The sequence below is a fragment of the Numida meleagris genome, chromosome 10, assembly GCF_002078875.1.
Source record: "Numida meleagris isolate 19003 breed g44 Domestic line chromosome 10, NumMel1.0, whole genome shotgun sequence".
Classification (NCBI taxonomy): Eukaryota; Metazoa; Chordata; class Aves; order Galliformes; family Numididae; genus Numida; species Numida meleagris.
Genome location: NC_034418.1, coordinates 17,795,608 through 17,818,478, shown reverse-complemented (window position 1 = coordinate 17,818,478; position 22,871 = coordinate 17,795,608). Strand labels below are relative to the sequence as shown.

The window sequence follows — 22,871 nt, the reverse complement described above, 5'->3', positions numbered from 1 at the left end:
CCAGTGCTAAAAGTTCTGATGTTTTTATCTGATTTGCTCTCTGCACTCAGAAACTCATTTCAATGACAGACAATCTACGTTTCTAGTTTCTCTTCAGTTTTTTCAAGATCAGAAAATGTGCCTTTATCTCCAGCCTGCCGAATCCAGAACTAGTTTGCTTTTCAATGCTGTTTTCAAATCTTTTTGACTGTATTAAGTCCATTTCTTTTATCTCAAAACACAGTTGACCGTTCCTCTGTGACCGGAGAACACAATGGTTTCAAGCCAGCACGTGTGAGCAGACAGAGGAGGCTGGGGCTGCTACGTAACCACGCACTGCTACGGAAACAGTGCAGGGAGCTGTGAGGTTAGCATCCAAACCCCTGTGTCAAGAGCACAGCCACCGGACAAGAGTCACTGCAGATTTCATGCCTGGTCTCACTGTGCACGTGTGTGCTCCCACCCAAGGAGATGGCAGAGTCTGCGCTGCTACTCATGTCTCTCCAATGGGACACGTTCCCCTAATTTGACATACGAGCATCAGCGGTAAGACCAGAAACAAAGCTAGGCTTTGCTCTCTCACTAGGTGTTGTCAATCATTCCTTTAAAGAAAATCACTCCTTTAAACAAAAAACAAGATGAACCACCTGCCACATAAATACTGCAATTAACCTGTTCCATTATTCAGGGTAGCTGCATTTGTTTTACTAGAAAGGTTGAGTGGAAGCTGGTACTTGCAGCAGAAAAGAATACCAGGTAACTGCCATAGAAAGGCAGCGAGATGACTTATCCTTAAAACAAAAAGAAGCCCTGGTTCCTAGAGACATTAAGTAATATTCTGGCTGGCGTGTAGGAGATTCTGCGTCTTTTTAAATAAACTTGTGTCAAACAGACGGAGTCCTCTGCCCCTGCAAGGGTTCACAGTGGGGGGGTGATTAGCAGAGCTCCCAGTAATCCAAACCCAGTGCAGTCCCATTTCTATAGCTTTCTTTGGCTTTAACTCGTCAGTGAAGTTCGTGAGGTCTGATCAGTGTGCGTTCACATCAGCTGTGTACCCTGCTCTGCTATTTTAAGGAATGGAAAAAGTTTGCTCCGCGAAGGTTCACTCTTGCTGTCTGCATCTGGTCATAAGGAGCTCAGCAGGAGAAGCAGAAGAGTTGCAAGCGACGATCTAAAATGCAGGATTTGATCTTAACAGCGAACTAAAAATCCTGCAGATAAGTCTTGGCCACTTAAAAAACAGCTGCTTGGTATCACACTGCAAAAACTGTGAGCTCTGTTAAATACTGCTATTGGAAAATAACTGCTTTAGATGCAAAGCTGAGGGGACACGTCGTGACTACGCAATTTTCTTTGGAAAAAAAGAACCTATTTTTCCTTTAATTAACATGCCGCGTAGACCAGCTTTCCCTTATCTTCTCCAAAAATATGCATGTTTACATTTCTACTTCTAGTTTTGTGATAGTCTTAAAATGCAGTAAAAAGAACACTGAGAAAGGAGATACGACACCAAAGCATCACGTACAGTGCCAAACATTGCATGTCGGTGTTATCGAGCGTAAAGTTCACTGAACCAAAAGCTAAGTCAATGGATCTTGCCGTTTTATTTATATCACTTAAAAATAGTCTTCAAGGGGCTCTGTTTAAAAGCATTTCACATACTCGGACAGTATGTTTCTTTCTTAGCAGTTTCAAAGCCTTGGCTTTAGCTTAGACATTTCAAATAAGATTTGCTTTTAAAGCAGCACAGCAATGCTGAATGGGGCATTCTTATAACACAAAGATGAGAGGTCCGGCTCTCCTTCCTTCCATATTAAAAATAGGACAGTAACTCTATTGTCCAAGAAACAGATTTAAAAGGATAACAATGTGAATTAATGTTTCTGGAACAGATGCTCCTCTCGTCTGTACAGCAGGTCACAGAACAGAAACTTTAAATGTTACCACACACCGAATGTGCAAAAGAAAAACACTCTTACAATACTCCCTATATCTTGAAATCTCTTATATCTTGAAAGCAATGCGTGGTGCTAATCAAAATACTCCTGGGGATAGGTGTGCAAGCAGCGAATAATCACAGTGCCTTCGACAGCTTATTAGCAGAAGCATTCAACATCTGGGCTTCGTTGCTAAACTCAATCGGCTCTTCAAGTTTGTACTTCTTCTGGGCATAAGCAGCAAAAAACCAGCAAGTTCTGTTTATACCAACACTCTGATGGGAAGCTTTGAAGAGTAAGTGAGGAATGGCCATGGCTCGTGGTCTGCTTCCTACAAACCCAACCGTGCAATGACCCCTGCTCAGCACTGAGTGTTGGGGAAAGTACTATGGAAGTGCAGAACAAATACAACCCAGAATTTTTAGCACGTATTGAACATTAGGAACCTGCCATCAGCTGCTGAGGAAGGGAGAGCAACTCTGAACAGCGGAGATAGCAAAAGACAAGGTGTTCGTAGGGGGCTGTACAGTGGCACGGGATCACAGTGCTGGGTTATGGTGACAGGCTGTAACAGCATTTTGAATGGAAGGCCAGAGGAGGACAGAGAGTGAAGAGGATGGGAAGGAACTGGAACCTGGACAAGTGTTATTTTCATCTCAGATGTTATCTATTAAGAACATAAAAGCCTCCTTTTTAAGCACTGACCATTTGAAAGTCTATTCACCATTCTCAACGAAGTTTAATCGCTCGTAGTTACTCAGGCTTGCTGTTTCTCATCTAATGTGAACTCTCCGCAGTTAGAAGTTTAGACAAACACATTTGAGAACGTCAGAATATTGTTTAACAGATTTGTGGTGAGAATGAAAGCGCGTAGGGCTGCCAGGTTACAGCTTAGTCAACTGAAAACCAACCCTTGGCAGGATTACTGCACATACCAGTACCAGAGAGTTCATTAAAATCAGAAAATAAAAGAGGTGCTTAATATCGTAGGTTTAAAACTTCTGTAACTTAAAACTAGCGTGGATCTAACGTTCTTCTCAGTTTCTGCAGTGGAAGACAAAATCCAAAAAGAATGCCATGATATTAAAACCAAAGTTTTCGTGAAGAGTGACACTAGAGGAGCCTCTCCACCTCCAAAACTGCATCGGTGAAATTAAGGAGGTCACTTGCTCTGCTTATTTTTCATATCGTAGTGAATTGTACAAAGCCGCAGGGTGCCCGTGCCCGAAGTCACAGAATTCAGCAGACCTGACTGCAGTTCAATGGATGGATAAGCTATTCAGCACACACAGCTAAATGTTCACGGCCACAAATCATAGAAACAGAATCACCAAGGTTGGAAAAGAGCTCCAAGATCATCCAGCCCAACTATCCACATATCACCACCAGCTGCCCACTAAACCACGTCCCTTAGTTTCGACAAACTCTTTCTGGAGCAGCTCCTGAAGATCTACTGATGGCAACAATTTTAAAAGGCTCTTCATTAATCAGTTGCTCGTTGGTTTTAAGCCGCATTAGAAAGCTCAAGATACAAAAAGCACGACGTTGTTTGAACTGGGAATATGCTGTATTCAAAACCTACCCTAAAAACACGTTCATGTCAAAATCAACTGGGCTCACAAAAAGGCCAAAAGCACACCCACCAACTGATGACAGCCGCTTTAAACAAATCTTAGTGGTAAATGTTCGTTCCTTATTCCGTTAAATGAAAAAGATGCTTCATCCACACTGAGAACAAAAAAAAACTAGGGCAGCGAACAAGAAAAATCCCCCCAATTTTTGAACGCAGTTTTCTTCCGGATTAAAGAAAAAGCACAGAGCGCCCCAGGAAAATACATCACGAAAATGAATGTTTTCTGAACCATCGTATGGGATTCAATGTTTTTTTGGAGACAGCCAGCAGAGAGCAAACAATGCATCTGTTAACTGCATGCTGGAAACACCCCCAGGTCAAGGCCACGCTCAAGGTCAGCTGAAGGCACACCACGAGCACAGAGGCGTTTTGCTTTCTAGATACAAGGCAACAAATGGCACTTGTACTGGAAAAGGGCTGAAGTTTGCCCTTCTTGTCCCCTCGTATTTTAGGACCAATCCAGATTCCTCTGAGCAACTCAAAGTCATTCCGAATCCTGTCCCAGACAACGAAAGCGAGCTGATGAGCGCTGTAACTTTTGCGTTTTACTGCTGAAGAAAACAAGTCTGCACAACAGTTACTCTTCACTGCTTCCTTTACTAATAATGTCATTTGTGACATCCTGCAGGCTACGCTGCTTAGCATTCCCTCTGTACAAGCAGTCCTCTCTCATCTCCACGAGGGCACGAGAGGTAAGTGTGGGGATTACTAACCTGACCTCTCCAAGCATCCATCAGTCTCCAGGAGATTTGGAATGGATGACTGTTCTAAAGGTCTGAAGAAAATCAGATCTGAGGACGTTAATGGATTGGCCGTTTCTTCCAAATTTACATACACGACAACTGTGTAAAAGGCCAACATCACATCTGTTTGTGCAAATCTGTGCCAAAAGCACCAAGGTAAAAAGGGCATCATACAACAGGTTCCCTCCTAATGCTAGAAACTTTGCTCCTGACGTAGGGGACGCAGAGCTGCATGAAATATGAACAGACTCCACAGAGCTTCATACACAAGCCCTGCCATTGCAGGAACACCCCGTTTCCACTTGGGACATTTATTTGCTGAATAAAGATTTCTTAAAGATTTCTCAGTCTTTCCTGATTTAAATTCTGGGCCAACACACGCTCGGTTAAGTGTGAGCATGCAAAGTATTTTCCCTCTCTGGTAGCATAAGGTTTCTACCTCGTGCAGCTTTCAAGCTTTGCAAGGAAAGCTTAGAGAACAGTTTCTGCCATAGATACTGAGTGCCATGCATGCTGCATACTGTAACAAATGCAGCCTTTCCTGATGATGTTGTGCATACCAGATTCTGCTCATGAATGCTCAAAGTATGTCTGCTTCCATAGAAATTCCACAAAGTAAGCTTTTTTTGGGGGAAAAAAAAGATCTTTAAAAATACTTACTTCAATTTCCATTGAAACAATACAGGGCAATAATTTGCATTACCCTGAGCAGTATCTGCAGCATAACAATTTTATCATTTCTATTTGTGCCATTCATCCTCCCTATCAGCCATATTAAAACAGAATAAATAAATAAAAATTTGACAACCTCCTTTTTCATCCTTCCCCCTGTTTCCACCAAAGAAGCATATAATGTGTTTTACTGGTCTCCTTACTGGCACTCCAGTATGGAAAACAACTACAGGCTGTTTCCAAAGACCTCAGTGAGCATACCTTGTGTTCAGCCAGCTCCTATAGCCAGGGAGTTCTGGCTTTACATTCCACAGACTGAGGATCTATCTCTATTCCTTGCATCGTTAAGTTAGTCAGAGCCAAAGCTTTTATCAGTGATGCCTTCTGCCTGCTGCTTTCACTTGACTAACAGGACTCAGACCTTCCTCCCACTGGTTTCACCCATCTGGAAGAAATGGGTAACTAGGACACAGCTTGTAAAACTGGACATTTTAGGATTTCCTAGTCATCAGACATCGATCACAACTTGAGCACAGAAGACTTCCAGATATTCCCTAATCCGAGGAAGCAGAGATCTTATGCTAAATTCATCTGATTCCAAAAAGCACAGAATAAATTTCCTCACGTGGAAGCCAGAAAGGAATTCAGATAAAGTTAATCTGGAAAGAATTCAACAAGGAAGTTATACAACTAGTACAATTACTTTATGCAGATTAAAAATTCATTTTGCAGCCCATTCCTGCTTCTATTTTCAAATGGAAATGTCAGCACTATCTGCAATCCGAACATTTTTTGAGAGGGACTCCTCAGACAGCTAAGGGTCCTTTTGTCCTCAGATTGCTAAGGGTCCTTTTATTCTCCACTGACCCAAAGTGAAGTGCCCTTCAGGAGCAGCTCATTATCCCAACATACACATAGGACAGATCTCAAAGGAGCTTTATGAAACACTGTATGGGGTAGCCATCAGAATCAAAGAATCTCAGGTTTAAATGCTTCAGAACAATATTTTCAGAAACAATCTTTGGTGCACAACACTTGCAGTAGATCAATTTTTCAAGTTAAGCAAATATCAAAATTTATCATAAGTTATTTCCACCTAAAACTCAGTGCCCCTTATCCCATCTTGTCTGTGATTGAAATTCCTAACTAACATTCAATATTTCAATTATTTCCAACCATGTAAAATAGAGCATCTTTATAAGGCCAAACTAAAATTCTTTGACTTCATTAAAAGTGATTCGTGCATTTAAAAAAAAAATTCTAAAGAAATACTTCAGAAAAATCTGACACTAATCACTGCTCTGTTAACAGTGTCTTTCACATGAGTTTACTTATAAAACTCTTTAAGAGTTGCTAAAATAAATACTTTTCATTTATAGGAACTAAAGGAGTGGGTTGGCATAACAAGTTGAGATGGAGCAGTAGATGCTATTTCCCAGAGAAGGCATTTATGTTCCTGAAACAACCCAGTGATTGAAAATCCTGAAGGTTGCATGTCTTCATTAAAAAGGTTTTTTAAAAAAACATACACAGCTATAGGGAGGCATACATTTTACATTTTACAAGCAGTTTTAATTAGCTGTTCTGCCTGTAAAGCTAGTATAGATAATATATATATGACTGAAGTATATATATGAATATATATATATTCATTCAGTTTATTATTCATTCCCATCTGATGCTTGCCGTACTGAAGCTTCCAGCTGAATTTGGGTTCATTCCACCACCTCATTTGCTTTGCTCATGTAGTCTTAGGTCAGCATACCTTCAGAGTTCAGCGTAATAAGGGTGACATTGTTCCCAATACTTTGGCTTCCTAATTGTCCACTGTTGGATACTGAGTCACTGGCCTCAGAGCCACTCTCTCCATCTTCGTTGTGACTGTCGTCATGCCCTGGAACCTTCACCACTATGGTGTTCTGCCTACGTCCAGGAACAGCACTAGGGAAAAGAAAAGGATGTAACTTTGGGAAAACACAATCCTTGATCAGGAGAAACATCACGATAAGGGAATCAAAAACGCTAACTGAAAACTGCTCTAACAATCTGCTGTTTATAACTAATGGCTATCCAGCAAAAATAAAATGGAAGGAAAACAGCAGCGTAAATATTAATTTCAGGACAATAGTTTACACATCAAGAAAATTTTCTAACCACCATCTCCAACTCCACTTAATTTGAACTTTGCTTTCAATTGTGCACAATTGAACAGCCTTGCTGGGCTGCAGCGTACTCTTTATTCGGTTGATTAAATACAGGATATTGGCACGTTCCCAAGCAATTATGTATCCATGTAAAAAAAAATACGGCGCTACGGGAACTCTTTCAGTTGTCATCTCTCAACGAACGCTGAACTAATCCCAGCTCCTCTAAGATGTCCTCTCCACACCAGCGGCGAAGCAGTGCTCTGTACCTCCTCATGCAGGCTTTCCCCAGGCAGGACTGATGCATTCATTTAGTACTCGCATTTATTTTACCTTCCCCCCAGCCCCCCCATTACCTAGAACATTCCTCACTTTCACTGGGAATTGCTGCAGTCTGCTGCTGATCTGTCAAAGGAGGGAGCGAAGGGGGAGGATTCCCAGAACTGCTACTAACTTGCTAAGGATATTTTCCAGAGAATCCGCTGCTCTGCTCAATGGCTCTTCCTGCCCAACCATCTTGGCTACAATTGAATTCTGCCGGTCGTTGTTCAGTATTACTGTGGTCTGGGGAACGACACTACAAGACAAAAAGTCAGAGAGGAAAATGGAATGTAAAGGAGAAGACCTTTAAAATAATACATTAACACAATCTCATTGCTCAAATAGCCTACTTAAAGAACAAAGCTTAGAGGCAGTCCCTGTTTTTCTCCCTGCATCGCGGTTACGTATCAAATGCTAAAGCTGGTAATCCATCACACTTGACATCTGTATCACTTTAAGTACTCATAACTCTTTCAGAGGACCAACGGCTTCAATGGAATTATATAAAGTCCACGACCCCTGGAAAAGTGATAAAGAATCCATCAAGTCAAGACGCACAGGAGGAAGTCTGCAAACCACAGCTCCAGAGAGTCACCAAATTCTTGTTTTGAGAAGCCTGAAAGTGAGCATTCTCAGAGCTCCTACGGCCAACTTACGTGGTAAGGCAGCTGTGCTAGGAGGATAATTCCTAGAAAAAGAATGTGAAAATAAGGACAGCAGAATCAGATAAGGAGCTTAGTTGAAAAGTACGTATTGTTGGATGGGGCTGGGGGCTTTGAGGGGCACGGAGGTGAGAGCAGCATCGAGGGCATCAGAGTAGAACATTCAATGATAACAAGACTAAGCTATTTCTTGTATTAAAAAAAATGTAACACGACAGAAAAGCAGTCAGTGGACAGAGCAACAAGGAACCAGCATTGAGAAGCTATCACTGATTAAAATAAAAGCACTAAGTCTGCAACACAATACAAAAGTAAATATGTAGTAATTAATTGTCTTCGACACGCAGATTACTGTTTAATTTTGTTTCTGAGATTACCATCGTTATTCCCACACTATTTCTCTGCATTCTGAGCAAGGCATCGTTTTGATGTTGGAGCTGCTTTTCACCATGGTCATGGGGAACTGAAGGGCAGAAAGAACTCCAAAGAAATGTTTGTGCTCAAGTGACAGAGAAGGTTTTCTTCTTTCTCTTTGCTTCACGCAGTAAACAATCTGCTATTGTTTTTACTTGTCCAACATCTCAAACATAACTGATGGCCATTTATTTTTCCTAACTGTATTCCTTGGCTAATTGTTGAAAGAAATATGAAAGACAAACAAATTAAACAAATGTGATGACAGCAACTCTGTTTATTTCAGCTGTAACAGCGCCCGCTGCCATGAATATTCATGTGTGCTCATAAGGCTTTAAGTGCTACAATATCCATCGTTAAGATCTAACGAGAAGATAAGAAGCTGTCATAAGAGCGAACAACAAATGGATCTCAACTTTGGCTCCACTGAAGTGGCTGATATGGTTCTTTTGGAAAGAAAAAGTCCAAGGGCCTAATGCCCTGCTCCCCTCTTCCAGCAATTGTATCTGTTGCTAGTAACAAATGGGATTCCTTGAGGACTGCCAATGATCTGCTGGACTGCAAACCTCATGAAGCTCTGGAAGATGTTTGTCTAATCGTGGATGAGTACAGAGTGTGCTATAGCTTTTCATGTCGATGCAAAGTTCAAGCTCTATTAAGCAACAAATGGCTTGGGATTTTTGGGTTTATTTTAGTTGCGATCTGGAGTACAAGGGTTTACGATGCTTTCACAGTCACCTTTTCAACGTGATCTCTCATTAAGAGAAACTACGCACATTACCAGATGCCAAATTCTCCTACTTAAATAAAAAGGCAACTTCTATTTCCCCCAGCTTTAAGAGCAAACACCCACCCAGTGCTTGATCAAACACCAACGCGTGGCAGCGTTGGCAGCTGCCCCAGCCCAGCAGCCACGTGTTCTTGTTACATCTCCCAAGTTGTCCAAATGGATGAAGTTTTTACAGGGCAGCTTACAAGGTCACAAATCTCATACTTCCTCTTGGACGTTATTATCACCATCTTTCTCCCAAACATTTGCGAGTACCTTTTTAAAATTTCACTTACCAAAGCTTATTTTTAATGAACGCTGAATAATTAATTGCAGCTGTAGAGATAAATTCAATAAAATTCCATTTATCATGTCCCTAAGCTTTGGCTCATATTGAGCTTTGATTTGAAAAAAATTGTCTTAGCACTAAAAGAAAGAAGGTTTTGGTCTGTTTTTTTTTCAGACAATGTTCTTTTTAAAGGAGACACTCTGGACATTAAGCCAGATGGCACATACTTCATTTAAACCCATCATGAATGAGGAAACACTTTACTATAAACCATCAGTACAAATTTATCCCTCTCCTCAATGCATCAATGTATGTTCAAGCTCACTGATTAAATCCACTATTTTTCCTTTCCCCCCAAGATCTACCCCCTACAACAAACAGGCATGAAAACACCAGGTCCTCTGTAAGCATTATTCTATTAACTAGGAAAGGTTAAATTATTGAGAGGAAAAATCCACCATACGGTTGTTTGGGAGGAGCCACTAACTAAACATACCATTTTACTGACACTTCTTTTCCTGGCTATACAGCACAAAGGCAAAACCAGACACCACAGACACAAGGAAAATCTCAGTAACCAGTCACAGCGAGCGCCAACTTGTCCATCCATTGCTCTGCGTTTGGAAATGCGCTGCTACCAAGTGGTAAGGATTCACAGACTCAGTTTGGAGAGGAAACTGAGTCCCACAAAGCACAGTGGTAGAGAACAGCATCTGTTTGGAGATGTTCGACACAGCGCAACACTCAACAACCACTGACAAATCCTTCTCAGTGATTAACCTGAGTGGGAACTCTACATCTGGTTTCAAAATAACTGAATGAAGCTCCTTGTCCATTTCCAGGAATCACGAGGCAGTGGATAAAAGATCTCTTTCTGTGCTCTGTATCTAACACACAGACTCTAGTACAACCCATTCCGTTCCACTTTGATCCTAAAGTAGAAAGAATTTTTTTTTTTTTTTTTTAATGTGTAATGCTTAATTCCTGAAGAATGATGCTTCCAAAAGCAGAGACCTACGGAGGAGGAGGAGGTTGCCTTTCTGTTCAAACGGCCATGAAGGTTAAGCCAGAAACCATGGTTCTGGTCCACGCTCTGCACACGAGCGCGCTGCGAAGCTGCTGACCAGTTCTGACAACGAAGCATCAGGAGGCAGAAAGCTCTGAGAGCTGATGCTGTGAAACCTGAGCAGCTAATTAGCTGGAAGAAAAACAAAACAACAGTTGGGACCAATACAAAAAGGGAGGCCTGATGCTTGCCAACAGGAGGATTTCACTCTCAGTATGTACGCAGGCAAAACAGATAGGCACAAGATTCCCTGCAGATACGGGAATGCGCTCCCCAGTAAATTCCCTGTGAGATGTTCTATTGTCTGTTCTCAGTTTTGTTTATTTTAGGGAGACAGCAACAAGAAATCTGCTGAACCTGTACAACTTTAAACAAGGAGTTTATGTAGTCAAAACAGAAGGGGCAACCTTAAAGAGCCCAACGGAGGAAATTGTTAAATCTTATTACAGCCTACTGGATCCGCACAGTGGATTATTCTCTTTTCTTTTTCCAGACCGTACGCCTTATCCTGAAAATAAATCTACTGCAATTGTTACTTTTATCATTGCGACTATTTTATGTATTAAAACACAGAAAACGAAAATCAGGAAGAAGGAGGAGGGCAGCTACCGACGCTCAACCAGCTCCCAAATGAAGCAATTCTTTCTAGCAGTGCTGCCAGTACCATACTCACGACAATGATGGAAAGAAAGTATTAAAAGGGGTCAGAGGGAGTGCTGCAGAAACCCAGCATTGTTGCACGGGCTTCAGTAGTTTCCATTTATGTTCACATATTCCTTTCCCCATAAGCATTAGAACTTGGAGAGGCTACTTCTGCAGTTTGTCTGTTCTTGGACACAACTTAGTAAAAAAATATTTTAACAGCGCGATGCTTGTAGATAGATTTATATTTGGGGATTATGTTTTTTAATGTCACTAAATGATCTGCTAAATTACAGCAGAAAATATTTCTAAAAGAATAAACATGCCAGATAATGGTTTTCAAGCGCGTACATTCAGCCTCTGGCTTCTTTTTTAAAATACAGAAGAGCTTTCTATCTTCTGCATAAGAAAAATGCTGCCAATGGTAATTCTCAGTCTGGAAAATGTGGGAGTCAGATAGGATCATTACTCTTAACTCTGTCGGCTTTTTCCATTGCCAATAGCCTGTCAATCACGTAGAATGCCATCAATGCCATAAAAGAACTCAGCCACTGTGACACTGCCCACCGTATTCCTCCCAGATTAAGCTTTTATTTAGAAGAGAAAAAACAGAAGGAACTAACAGAACTAACCTTCTGGAGCGTCTCTGGGCATGCTAATACAAATAGTTAATGGAATCTTTACAGCAGCCTTCAACCAGTTAAAGAAAGAGGAGAGTCCTCTGTTCACTTCTGAGCCTCCTTTGCACATAAATGAATGCATGCAGCTCCTAATGTTCCAAAAGGGAAGAAAGTTGCCACCAGCTAAATGAATGGCAAGTGAATGTCGTTCACCAAGAAGAACAGCAGGACACCTGCTATAGAACAGAGCATGCTATCCGGGCACTCAAACAGTTAATGTTTTAATGTCCCTAAACTCTCCAGCCATCTAGCCATAGGCAGCTGCCAGAAAAGCAGCAGTGCTATCCGTCATTTTCAGTAACAGTTCAGTTACCCAAAATTATCTTTGGATTCCATGCATCTGGAATATCCCGTACAAGCAGACATTATAAAGATAGCATTAACGATTAGGTCCCACACGAAGACAAGCCAAAGTACACCGACCATCACGGGGGAGAGATTCACGGATCCGAAAACCGAGAAAGCTGTAATTAATTTATAGTAAAGATAAAGCAAAAGCAGCATTTATTAAAGCGCGCTTAACGTTTTAAGATTTAAAATACTCGAGCTGGAAACTCACTGTAAACTCCGGACATGTTCCAAGTTACAAAAGATATCTACGTAGAGTTTATGGTGCTCAGCCTTACCTACAGAGGCGGCCTTTGAACAGGCTGACACCTGGAAAGAGATGGATTACCGCTTTCGGACCAATTTTATCCATCAACTTTAAAACCTTTTAAACCGATCTGCTGTAAATTATCCTGCTCTGAGAAATGCCAAACACGTTTGTACGCCCGACTGTGATCATTCACAAACGCTAACAGCCTTTTGCAGGGGTTCTCCTACTGACCAGAAGCCACGCACTGCTACAAGTGACCTCCAGAACCGCCGCTTCCCAGTGGAGCTCAGCACTTTATGGATTTTACAGTACTGTGCATGTATAAAAGTAACTCTCACTTTAAAAAAAAGCTTCTCTCATTCTGAGCACAGCTGAAACTCTGTAGAAATTAAATGCACAGGGAAACGGTCTTTGAAGAAGCTTTAGACTAAGCAGACGCAGAAAAGAAGCAATAAAACAGTACAGCTGGGTCAGCTTGCAATCGGGAGTAAAGGATACCATAACCAGAAATGGCATTAGTCTTCTGCTTGTGAATAAAGACCAGAAAAAGACAGGTCACGACTTACAATCAGCAGGCTAACACAAGCCTCTTTAGAGATAAATGTACTCAAAAACATAACAGCAAAGATAACACAAAGATACATCAGTAATTTATCGTGGCTGGTAACAGACGTGCAGAACAGCAGAGCAGACTCATGAGAAGACTGTGGTGGCTTAATCCTTGAGTAAAATACTGCTTTCTCTTCGTAAACTCACTCCCAATCTGGGATGACACCTGTCCTAGGCACATTCCAAACAGAGAACAAAAACCACATCTTTTTTTCCTCAATTTCAAACGCGCAAACTACTGGAAATGAGACAAGAACTAACATGAAACGCGTGTCTTATAACCCAAATATCAAAGGGCTCTATTCCTAAAGACAAAAAAGCCCCGAGGAAATAAATGCCTCATCCGTACGCGTTATGGAAACCACCTGCAGCACGACCACAACGGGCAGCTGAGCACAGCAGCGTCAGCGGGGTGACGTGGGTAAAAGGGCCAGAAAGGAAACCCCAGAGTGGGGAAAACGTGCAACCAAAAATTCGCAGAGCAATCTGTTACGCTGAGCCACGTTACGAACAGGAGACTAAGTGCTCTTCTGTAAACTACAACGAATGGGGCAGATTTTACGATCCAAAAATCAAGTGGAACCTATCCTGGCGCGATCCGTTACCATGCAGTTGCCTACAATGAAAACTATTCCCCAAACTCTCTTACGCTTTCTAATCTCTGCATCATCACACTCGATGGGCAGTTTCAGCCTCCAGCATCACGACCGCAGCGCCAGGTTCCTGCAGGCAGAACCAAAGCACACAGCAGCGGTGCAGAAGCGATTTCCAACGTCTATTTCTGTTTCTCTTGCTTCTCATTACCCACCGAGTTACGCACACTCGCCACTACCCATGTATTTCTGGAGAGCCCGAGGATGCTGCTACCCCGAGAGCTGGTAGCGAAGCTTTCATATCCCTATTTTCACAAATAACACAGTTCTGAAGGACACCGGGAGCAGATTTCCTCTCTCATACCCCACCCTTTAATATGGAACAAAGAGATCGAGCTAAAGATATGCAAAAATGTACAGTTCCACAGAAGGGGAAAAAATTCCATTTGGAAAGACATTTGGATTCCAAAGCGCGCTTCTGACGTTTGGAAACGTATCAGTTAAATAACATCAGCTGCCAAGGGAGGCAGATGGAAGCCTGGCTCAGGGCAGCGTCGCCGATTCCTCGCTGCATGTGTGGCTTTGCATCCCTCTGCTTCCAGCCCCAGCTGCTTCCCACCTTGAGCAAAGCAAAGCCAGCGCTCTCCAAAACCAGCCATAGCTTCCCTCTTTAACAACGATGCTAACGAACCGTTTTCCATACGTAACGAAGACTAGCGGGTTGTGCAGCTTTTAAACCCAGTAACACGGGTGCATTAATCTGGTAACAGGTATGCACATTACTTTCAGTCACAACGTGGACATTCAACATCTGCCCTTTCCATAGGAAGAAGAAAATGTACCGCCAGCAATCCCTGCCTGATGAGGTGCTCTCCTTCTTGTCGGTGTATCCTTGGAACGAAACACTCCACGTTACAGCAATACTTCCAAGGGAGAGGGCTCCTAACGCTGAATTTTTCAACCCTAAGCATCTCCAGACACTGACATGAAAAACACATTCTCCAACCTGGAGCACAAAGCAATACACGAGGCTTTTCTGCCCCCTTCTGTTTACTACGTTGGAGAGATGACTTCTTAAAACACATAGCATGGAAATGTGTGCGTCCAGAAGCCGTTGTACTGCCTCAAACCTACTGAAATTTCAGAGTTGCACTAAAATAAAACCTTAAATTTTCTCTCATTTTACAATGGTCACGGGGTAAAAACTGTCCCCTTCTATTAAAAACAATAATTCCTTTCAAACATTTTGTCACACGTTTCTTTGGGAAAAAGGACAAGTGTCACCCATACAAATGCATTTCTCCTGAACCAAATTTCAATTCGTGTACTCTCCACCTCTATTTCTTAAATGCAATAGCTGGCTCTGCTCGTGGAACCACAGAATTGAGGTAAATCTTCTGCTTTCCCCAGAAGTCATCTAATATGACCTTATGGGATTTGGCAACAGCGCAGGTCAACCTACATTTTAATGCTTCTATAACTGGTTTGAAAGGGATTTTCTTATACATTAATCACGCTAGTAAATGTCCCCCCTAATCCAGACACAGAACTCAAAGCCTTTTTGATCCCCATCTACGCCTCCCTTTTCCATTAGCAGGTACCCTCACAGCTAATGGACGTCCATTCCTAAAATGTCTCAGCATTCGCCCTTTTGTGCCGTAAATTCCAGAATCACTCAAGCCAGACGCAGAACAAAGTTGTTGTACGTTAGCTAAGAGGGAATAAACATCCATTCACACGTGGTTCAAAACCAATACAAATGATTTCATGTTTTACACCTCCCAATTTAAAGGGCTCCGCATTGATCACAGGCAGAGTAGCAATGGGAAGCTTATGGTATGAGAGCATGGTAAATAGGCAAAAATTAAGGCCTGCAAGGCCTCTGCAAGACTGAGATGGGAAGAAAGTTTATTACCTCAGACTTGACTAAGCGTACATTGCTGAAAATCTTACCTACTGTTGTATATCTTTTAAGAATTAAAACCATCTCCTTCAATATTTTTTAAGCACATTTTAACCACATTTAAGAAGAAATCCGCTTATTTTGCGTCTGTTTCTCAGGCAGAAGTAATCAGCCATACTCGCTAAGCTGTCATCTGAGTCACTGCGCCGTTAGAAAGGATATTTCATCAGAAATCATGAAGTTAAAAACATATGGGCTGGGAAGAAGGAATCAACACAGTTCAAATCTTGGTCAGTTCAAAACGTTCTACAGATTAAGTTCCATCCATACACGCATGACTCTCCCAAAAACAGATGAAATGTTAGCATTAAATTGTTGTTTTAATTCTATAACTGACCTCGTGCTCTCAACCTAAATGCTATCTGAAAGTTATATATTGTTCCTGAATTTATCAAATCCCACCAACAAATTACTACATGTTTGGCTCCTCGATATCTTAATGCAACAATAATGGAATGCGAAATTCCAACGAGAACACTGCTGCACAAACCTCTTCAATCCAAGAGACCACTTCTCCTCAGCCCCGCGCGAATTTTAACTCCCAGCAGCGGAGGGATTCAATTCAAAACGGACACAAATCAATGATGCATGGAATTTGGAGCACTCGGTGATGGTCTGTAACAAAAACTCCAGACAGACAGAGCCTACAGGACAAGATTCATTTCTTAATATCTAAGCCTCCAGCACAAGCGTCCAAAACAAGAGTTATGATCGCTTGCAGCACGGCTGCTGTAGATCTTACCAGACACAGCAAATTGCAATAAAAATCAGAGTCAGGAGAGTTCCTAAACTATTTTTAATATAAGGATGTGCCGGTCCCAAGTATAATCAATCACAGAGGTTCGCTGAAGTTACAGCACGCACTTGTAACTGAGACGCCTGTGTCAACGCGCTCAAAAGATGTCAGTCGGAATTATTACCACTGAGGACCGCAGTCACTTCGAAGAAGTTGAGGCTGACAAGTTCTTCTGACAAACTGGGAGATTTTGGAAGGGCTCCAGTGTTTTTCAGGGAATCAGACGCTAAGTGCTTTGTCCGCAGATCAGCCAAAAGCAAACGCTATGCAGCTCAGGAACGGGGGCTGCCACCTCATTGCAGAATTCCAGTCCTTGCTTAAATTCAGTTCCTGACATTGAACTATGATTATAAGAGAAGCTCATTTTCAGACAAACACATCTATGACACCCCAGCAAGTTATGTGGGGATTTAATCTGTTAATTTAAGCCACAACAATTCCTCCAGGCTACAATGCAGATGAATGCTTGCCGACGTTGTAAGGAGCAGGTGCCTAATTTCCTTCAAGAAAACCACGGAGATCATACTTCATACCTGAAAACTAATGACTATATGTGTGTCTCCGCATGCAAAAACGGGTGTGCAAGAAACCCCTCTGTTACGTCTTTGCTGCTGGGGATTTAAGAAAAAGAGGTGGTAGAATTAAAGGCTAAAGCCAAAACAGGCAGGGAAAGTAATCGCATTTTGGGGCAAGTGATGCAATTACAAAGACCTGACTCCTTCAGTGAAAATTCAGTTTTGTCTAAAATGGTTTGGGGTTTTTCTGCTGGTTTTTTTTTTGTGGGTTTTTTTTTTTCAAAATGCCCAAATTATTTCGCTTATTATTATTACAGTACTATTATTATTTCATTAATATTGACTTTGTCCCCTAATCAGGGGTGTACCTGAAGTGCTACAGGCAGATTTGCCATCTCCCTTCCCATGCACAACGCCTATGGGCTGGACTCAGGCATAAGGAGCTGCTCAACACAAGGGCAGCACGGTCCCCTTCAGCTCCTCATGACACAATCCCATTAATTACAAACAGAACCCCTACTGGCTGACGCTGCAGGTATGACACTCCAGCTGCTAATTTAAAACAAGTTTGTTTGCACACAACACCGCTGACCGACACCAGAAAATAAGGGAGAACGTTGGTTAGTTGATTGATAGCACAGGGTCCGGACCCAAACCATGACAGGCGCTCATCTGTGTTTTTCTCAGTCACTCCCAAACTTCAAGGGCTGCACTGAGCACTCCGCTGGAACGAGGCCCCACCATCAGGCATCCCGATGGATCAACAAACAGCGCTTGCTTATATAAAGTGACAAGAATTTCTGTAAAGCCCATGAACTCCGATTTTGTTCCAAAGATTCTCCAAATACGTACTGGTTACCACCCCAAACAATGCAATTTCTTTTCAAGACTTACTTTTTTTTTTTTTTTTTTTTTGAACCTGGCTTAATTTAACATATTTTACAACACAAAGGGCTGTTGGGTCGTCTTCAGGGCTGAACGTGGAACCAGAGAAATACTTTTCCAGGCCTAAGTTCAATGCATGAGACCAGGCTCACGGCAGGCAAAACAATGTACCTGTAACTTGCAAAACAAACCCTATGCCATACTTCTTTCATGACGCTATATCCCACAATACGAGCTTTCTTTCAAACTGTGGCAACCTGAAAAAATTCCTCCTGCAAATGGAGCGCCTTCAGACTCGAAGCGAGCGCTCCTCCAGGAAGGGACCATCAGCTCTTACCTTTGGTTGCAGATATTCCCTACCCAAAAGGTTTACAACGCTGATCTACTTTATCAATGAATGTTAAAAGGAAAGAAAAAAACAGCCAGGAATTAAACTTGGATACTAGCTTACATTGCTTAATGAATTATACGAAAAAGAGGTTAACGACATTCCCCAGAGCCTCAGCAGCCACTATTTAACGATAAGAACTGAAGAATTACTATTCTTTTTGAAAGCCTGGATTAGTATCGTTGGATACTTCATTAAAATCAATAACAATCCTTATGATAAAAACGCAACAAAAATGAAAAAGCCATTCAGCACCTGATAACGTGAAATTAGGTTGGCTAAGGGAGTTGTAATTCATAGAAAATACATACAGAAAATTCCAGGTCTTTGGTTTTTATACCAATGCCTTCATTAATCCTAGTGGTCACAAACATATTAACGATCTACACCTATAAAAATACAGACGTTCTTACATCCTACCTGGTACACAACTGCATTGAGCCTTCTCTTCTGCATATAAGACAAAGAAAGACAAGTGCAGTGGCCTAGAACCAGCTGACGGAACCTACCGCCACCAGGAGTAACTGCAGCCAGGGCAGCCACATGCAGCTTCCTTTGAGTTGGCCAACATCCATCCCCAGAGCAGGTCTAGCTCAAGGACGCCGTGCCAGGCCCTTGCACAAATAATGCCTGCACAAAACCCTGCGGTTCCATTTGACTCTCCCATTAAAGACAAAAACATACCTCCACCCTCAGTGATCAGTATCCTAAATTGGTTAGCCCCAAACACATATCGGAAAGAACCTGATGTACATGGTCCGTAGTTTAACTTCACCATAACAAAGGTTCAAAGGAAAGATGTGAACAAAAGAGAAATTCTACTTACGTATGAATTTCCATATCTCATCAGAAACATTTTTATGATTATGAAGAAAATACCAATTTTAAATGTAAATCCCCTCCAAAATCAATACATTTCAAAAACTATTATCCTCGATTTAACAGCAATAAAAAAATTATACCCTTAAGAACACAGCAGAATTGCACAATGTAACATTGGCAGAATACACCCAGAAAAACAAATGAGAGAGAGTTCAGTAAAACCAAAACAAATTCCTGTGTTATCTAAAGCAATCAACCTGAACCATTTATACTTGGGCTCACTCACTTGGAAGAATGATGAATGGAAAGATGCTAACCAAAATAACGCTGTTTCTGGACTGAAACCTTTCAGATGAAAGATTTTCTTTAAAACACGGACAGAAGATTTCAGCCGTGCTGTCACACCATACGTTCATCAACTTATAAATCTCAGGGCCGGGCACACGCTGCATTTCAGACTTATCATGCGGGGCTGCCACTCTGACGGCCATCAGGCACCGCACCAGCACAGCTAGCCAAGAAGCTTTCAGCAGCTACCGGGATTGTTGAGCAGCGTGGTACCTCATAAAGAAAAGTAATTAGGTATTTCTAATGGCCACATAGGCAGGAAATGTTGCAGACAGAGGAAGAGACGCAATCAGTTTGAGAAGGGGAAAGCGGGGCTGTGACACAGAGCTGGACACGGCTCCCAACACCATGACAACGTACGTGCTCCACGACGAACTCACGGCATTACGCTCCTGCTGTTCTTGGCTCTTCTCAAAGCCCAACACAGCTCTGTGCAATCTAGCTCCATGCCCTCCATTCTTTTAGTTTTGAAACACTGACAGCCTTATTTCCAAATAAAGATGAAGAACTTGTGCTTATTTAGTCAGTTCTACCGGCAGCTGGTTGACAAGCCGCAGGTAAGTATGCTTTTGTTAGAGGGGTAACCCTGGCAGAAAACATTCATTTCTCATGGCAACAAGCTGATATTCCACCCTGTCTCACAAAGGCATGAACTACAAGATATAATAAAACGTGACCGTGAGCTTGAGATACATTCCTTAACCTAAAATACCAATTATTAAAACATCAATAATAAAAGTTAATAAAATACAGCAGCGAGCAAGTAGCAGCATAATAGAAAAAGGCTAACGTTGGTGGTTTGTGTTTGTTTGCTTACCTCATATGGATGCCCCTCACAACGTAAAATAAGGAATTTATTTTCTCCTATGAAGCTCTAAGGTAGCGCACCCAGAACACCGCACTGAGCATAACTTATTCAAAGTGTTTTTCAAGTATTAATCAAGTTCAGAATGGGTAGTGGAAAAGATCAGAAGGTGGAAAATCACACTGAGAAAAGACAATTTAGATTGGTGTATCTTGACTAGAATAGTATTATGTGAAAGTTGTCGATGGATGTTACACAGTTACAATGGGAAATGAGTAATCAACATTAAGAGAAGTATTAAGTTTTTCCTAGGAATAGAATTACCAACAATGGAAAAGTTGCTACACACAAAGTCTCTCGATCATCATATTCCTTTGGCTGGAAGAATATCCATGGTAAAATGATAGGCACATCAATATTTAAGATATTTAGAACCACATTATACAACTCAAAAAGGTGTTCCAGGTCAAACCTGCCACTTCACATTAAGGTGGATTCGATTATTCTACAGGTTTTCCATCTCAGACTTCTAACCCCAAAGCAATCACAGATACTATTCTATCGAGAGTCTTTAGAAAACAAGCACAAGAAACAATCTCCATTGTATTTCTGGCTGATAAAAATGTGAAGTAATCAGAATGACGAACTCATTAACTCAAAACAACCACATAAATAAATAAAGGAAAAGCAAATCTTCAAAACAGTCTAAAACAGCTGATGTGACTTTTTCCAGAGATGGATGAATCTGTCTCATTTAAGCCAAAATGAAACGTGGAAACAGTTGCAAACTGTCCACAGATGAGCGTGATGGGATTAGCCTTATTCTAACTAGAAGTAACATCGTGACATCGGGACAAAAGTTACCTTTGAGAAATTCATTCCACATTCATAAGCAGCACACCGAGATGCTGACAGCTATATGGAAACCACGGAGCTCGATGCCAGGGAAAGGGATTTGGGTCGTTTTACAAAGCGTTATTTCTATTCTTTTCTTACCATCGTACTTTATTGCAGGTCTGCGTAGCGCCAAGAGGAGAACCTGCCACCATGGGGACCTGGATGGGGCTATGCTGTTTGTTCATGACAAGATCCAACTTCTCTTCCAGTGATTTACAGGTAGCCTCTAGCGCCAGCAACTTTGCCTCAATGCTATCCAGTCGCAGGCATATTGTCTGATTAATGGAACACAGGAACGACTAGAAAGGGGAGAATGCAAGAGAAACTGCTTTTAAAAACTTACACATTTATCTCCAAGCACCATACATATAGGGAAGCTCAGATAAATGTGACTGGAAAACAATTCTAAAGGAGCTAGCAGTGTGCCTAGTGACTAAATTCAGCCACGGACAAAACCGATGACATCCAGGAGCATTTTAGCATTCTCAGACTCATCCAGATCCTTATTTAGAAGCCAAAAGCATCCGAGCCAAACACATTTTCACCTAAGCACTTTGTATGATTTCATACACCACAAAATCATTTAAAATGACATGCCAGTGCCTTTCATTCAAAGTATTTAAAAACAAAAGGATTATAAACATCTGAAAGCATCCTTTTGGATAAAGTCAAGATGTTTTTCCTGTCCAAGCAGATAAATTCACATGATTACAGTGGAAATTATTTCAACACAAATCACTTCAGAGATGATAAACGCCGCTCACTTTGGTTTTCTCCTGAACGGCAAGTCAGGAAAAGCAAATAAATAAAATCTGTTTTCCTAAGCAATTGTACTTAAAAGAAAGCATATTCCACTCGGTTTCCCTTGGGAAAAAATAGGCTACTGAAGGGTAATGGTACCCACGCTTCTCTGCAAACAGCAGCCACGCCATCTTGTGGCCCGCAGCTGCAATTTACACAGCTAATCCGGCCGTCCTACAGCACTGCTGCCCCACTGCTCTAAATACAGAGCTCCACTTTCTATGACAGAATTCCTCTGTCGAATCACATGCCACCGAACAAGCACGGCAGCAAAATACAACTCATTCACTTAAGCTGCAAGAAAAAAAAAAACACTGAAACACACTAGTAAGGGCAGCATAGAACCATAGAACGGCCTGGGTTGGAAGGAGCTCAAAGATCACCCAGCTCCAGCCCCTTTCCTTGGACAGGGATGGCCAAGAGGAGCTCAGGCACCAGGTCAGCATGGGAAGCTCTGTGAGCACAGAAAAGGCTGAGCTAACTGAGCCTGAACCAAATAGAGCTTAACTCTTAGCTGAAGAAATACTGTGTTTTACATTATATGTAGCTGCATGCTGTAATGATAATGAAAATGTTCAATTCATCTTATATATATATTACCTCTATATATTTATTACAACATCTGGGCATTGTAATACAGTATATCAAGTTTATTCTCTAGGTCAAGTTTACTCCGAATCACTGGAATTAATTCTGGTTACATTTTACTTTGCACATAAACTTTATGCTATCGATTTTACGCCAGAGATTTATCAATTCTCTAGATTCAAGAACTTTGGCACAAAAATGAATGCACATTGCAAGAAGGATATAATTCCAGTCTTACATACAAACACCTGTTCATTTTCCCCAGGAAAGCTTACTTAATTGGTTCTTTGAATAAAAACAGAAGGAGATATG

At 41.6% G+C, this 22,871-nt stretch overlaps 1 protein-coding gene across 19 annotated transcripts in view; it reads right to left on the bottom strand.

Moving 5' to 3' along the window:
• The window catches only part of BANP (BTG3 associated nuclear protein), a 131,876-nt gene that overhangs the window by 96,801 nt on the left and 12,204 nt on the right, over positions 1-22,871 (bottom strand). For all 19 annotated transcript variants that reach the window (XR_002442273.1, XR_002442274.1, XM_021408837.1 and 16 more), the window contains 3 exons: positions 21,270-21,469; positions 7,563-7,685; positions 6,730-6,905 (listed from right to left, as the gene is read on the bottom strand). Coding sequence is in view for 17 of the 19 variants with exons in the window: in XM_021408837.1 (XP_021264512.1) it covers positions 6,730-6,905; positions 7,563-7,685; positions 21,270-21,469 (499 nt within the window). In the remaining 2 variants the exon portion in view is untranslated. The remainder of the gene's footprint in view (positions 1-6,729; positions 6,906-7,562; positions 7,686-21,269; positions 21,470-22,871) is intronic.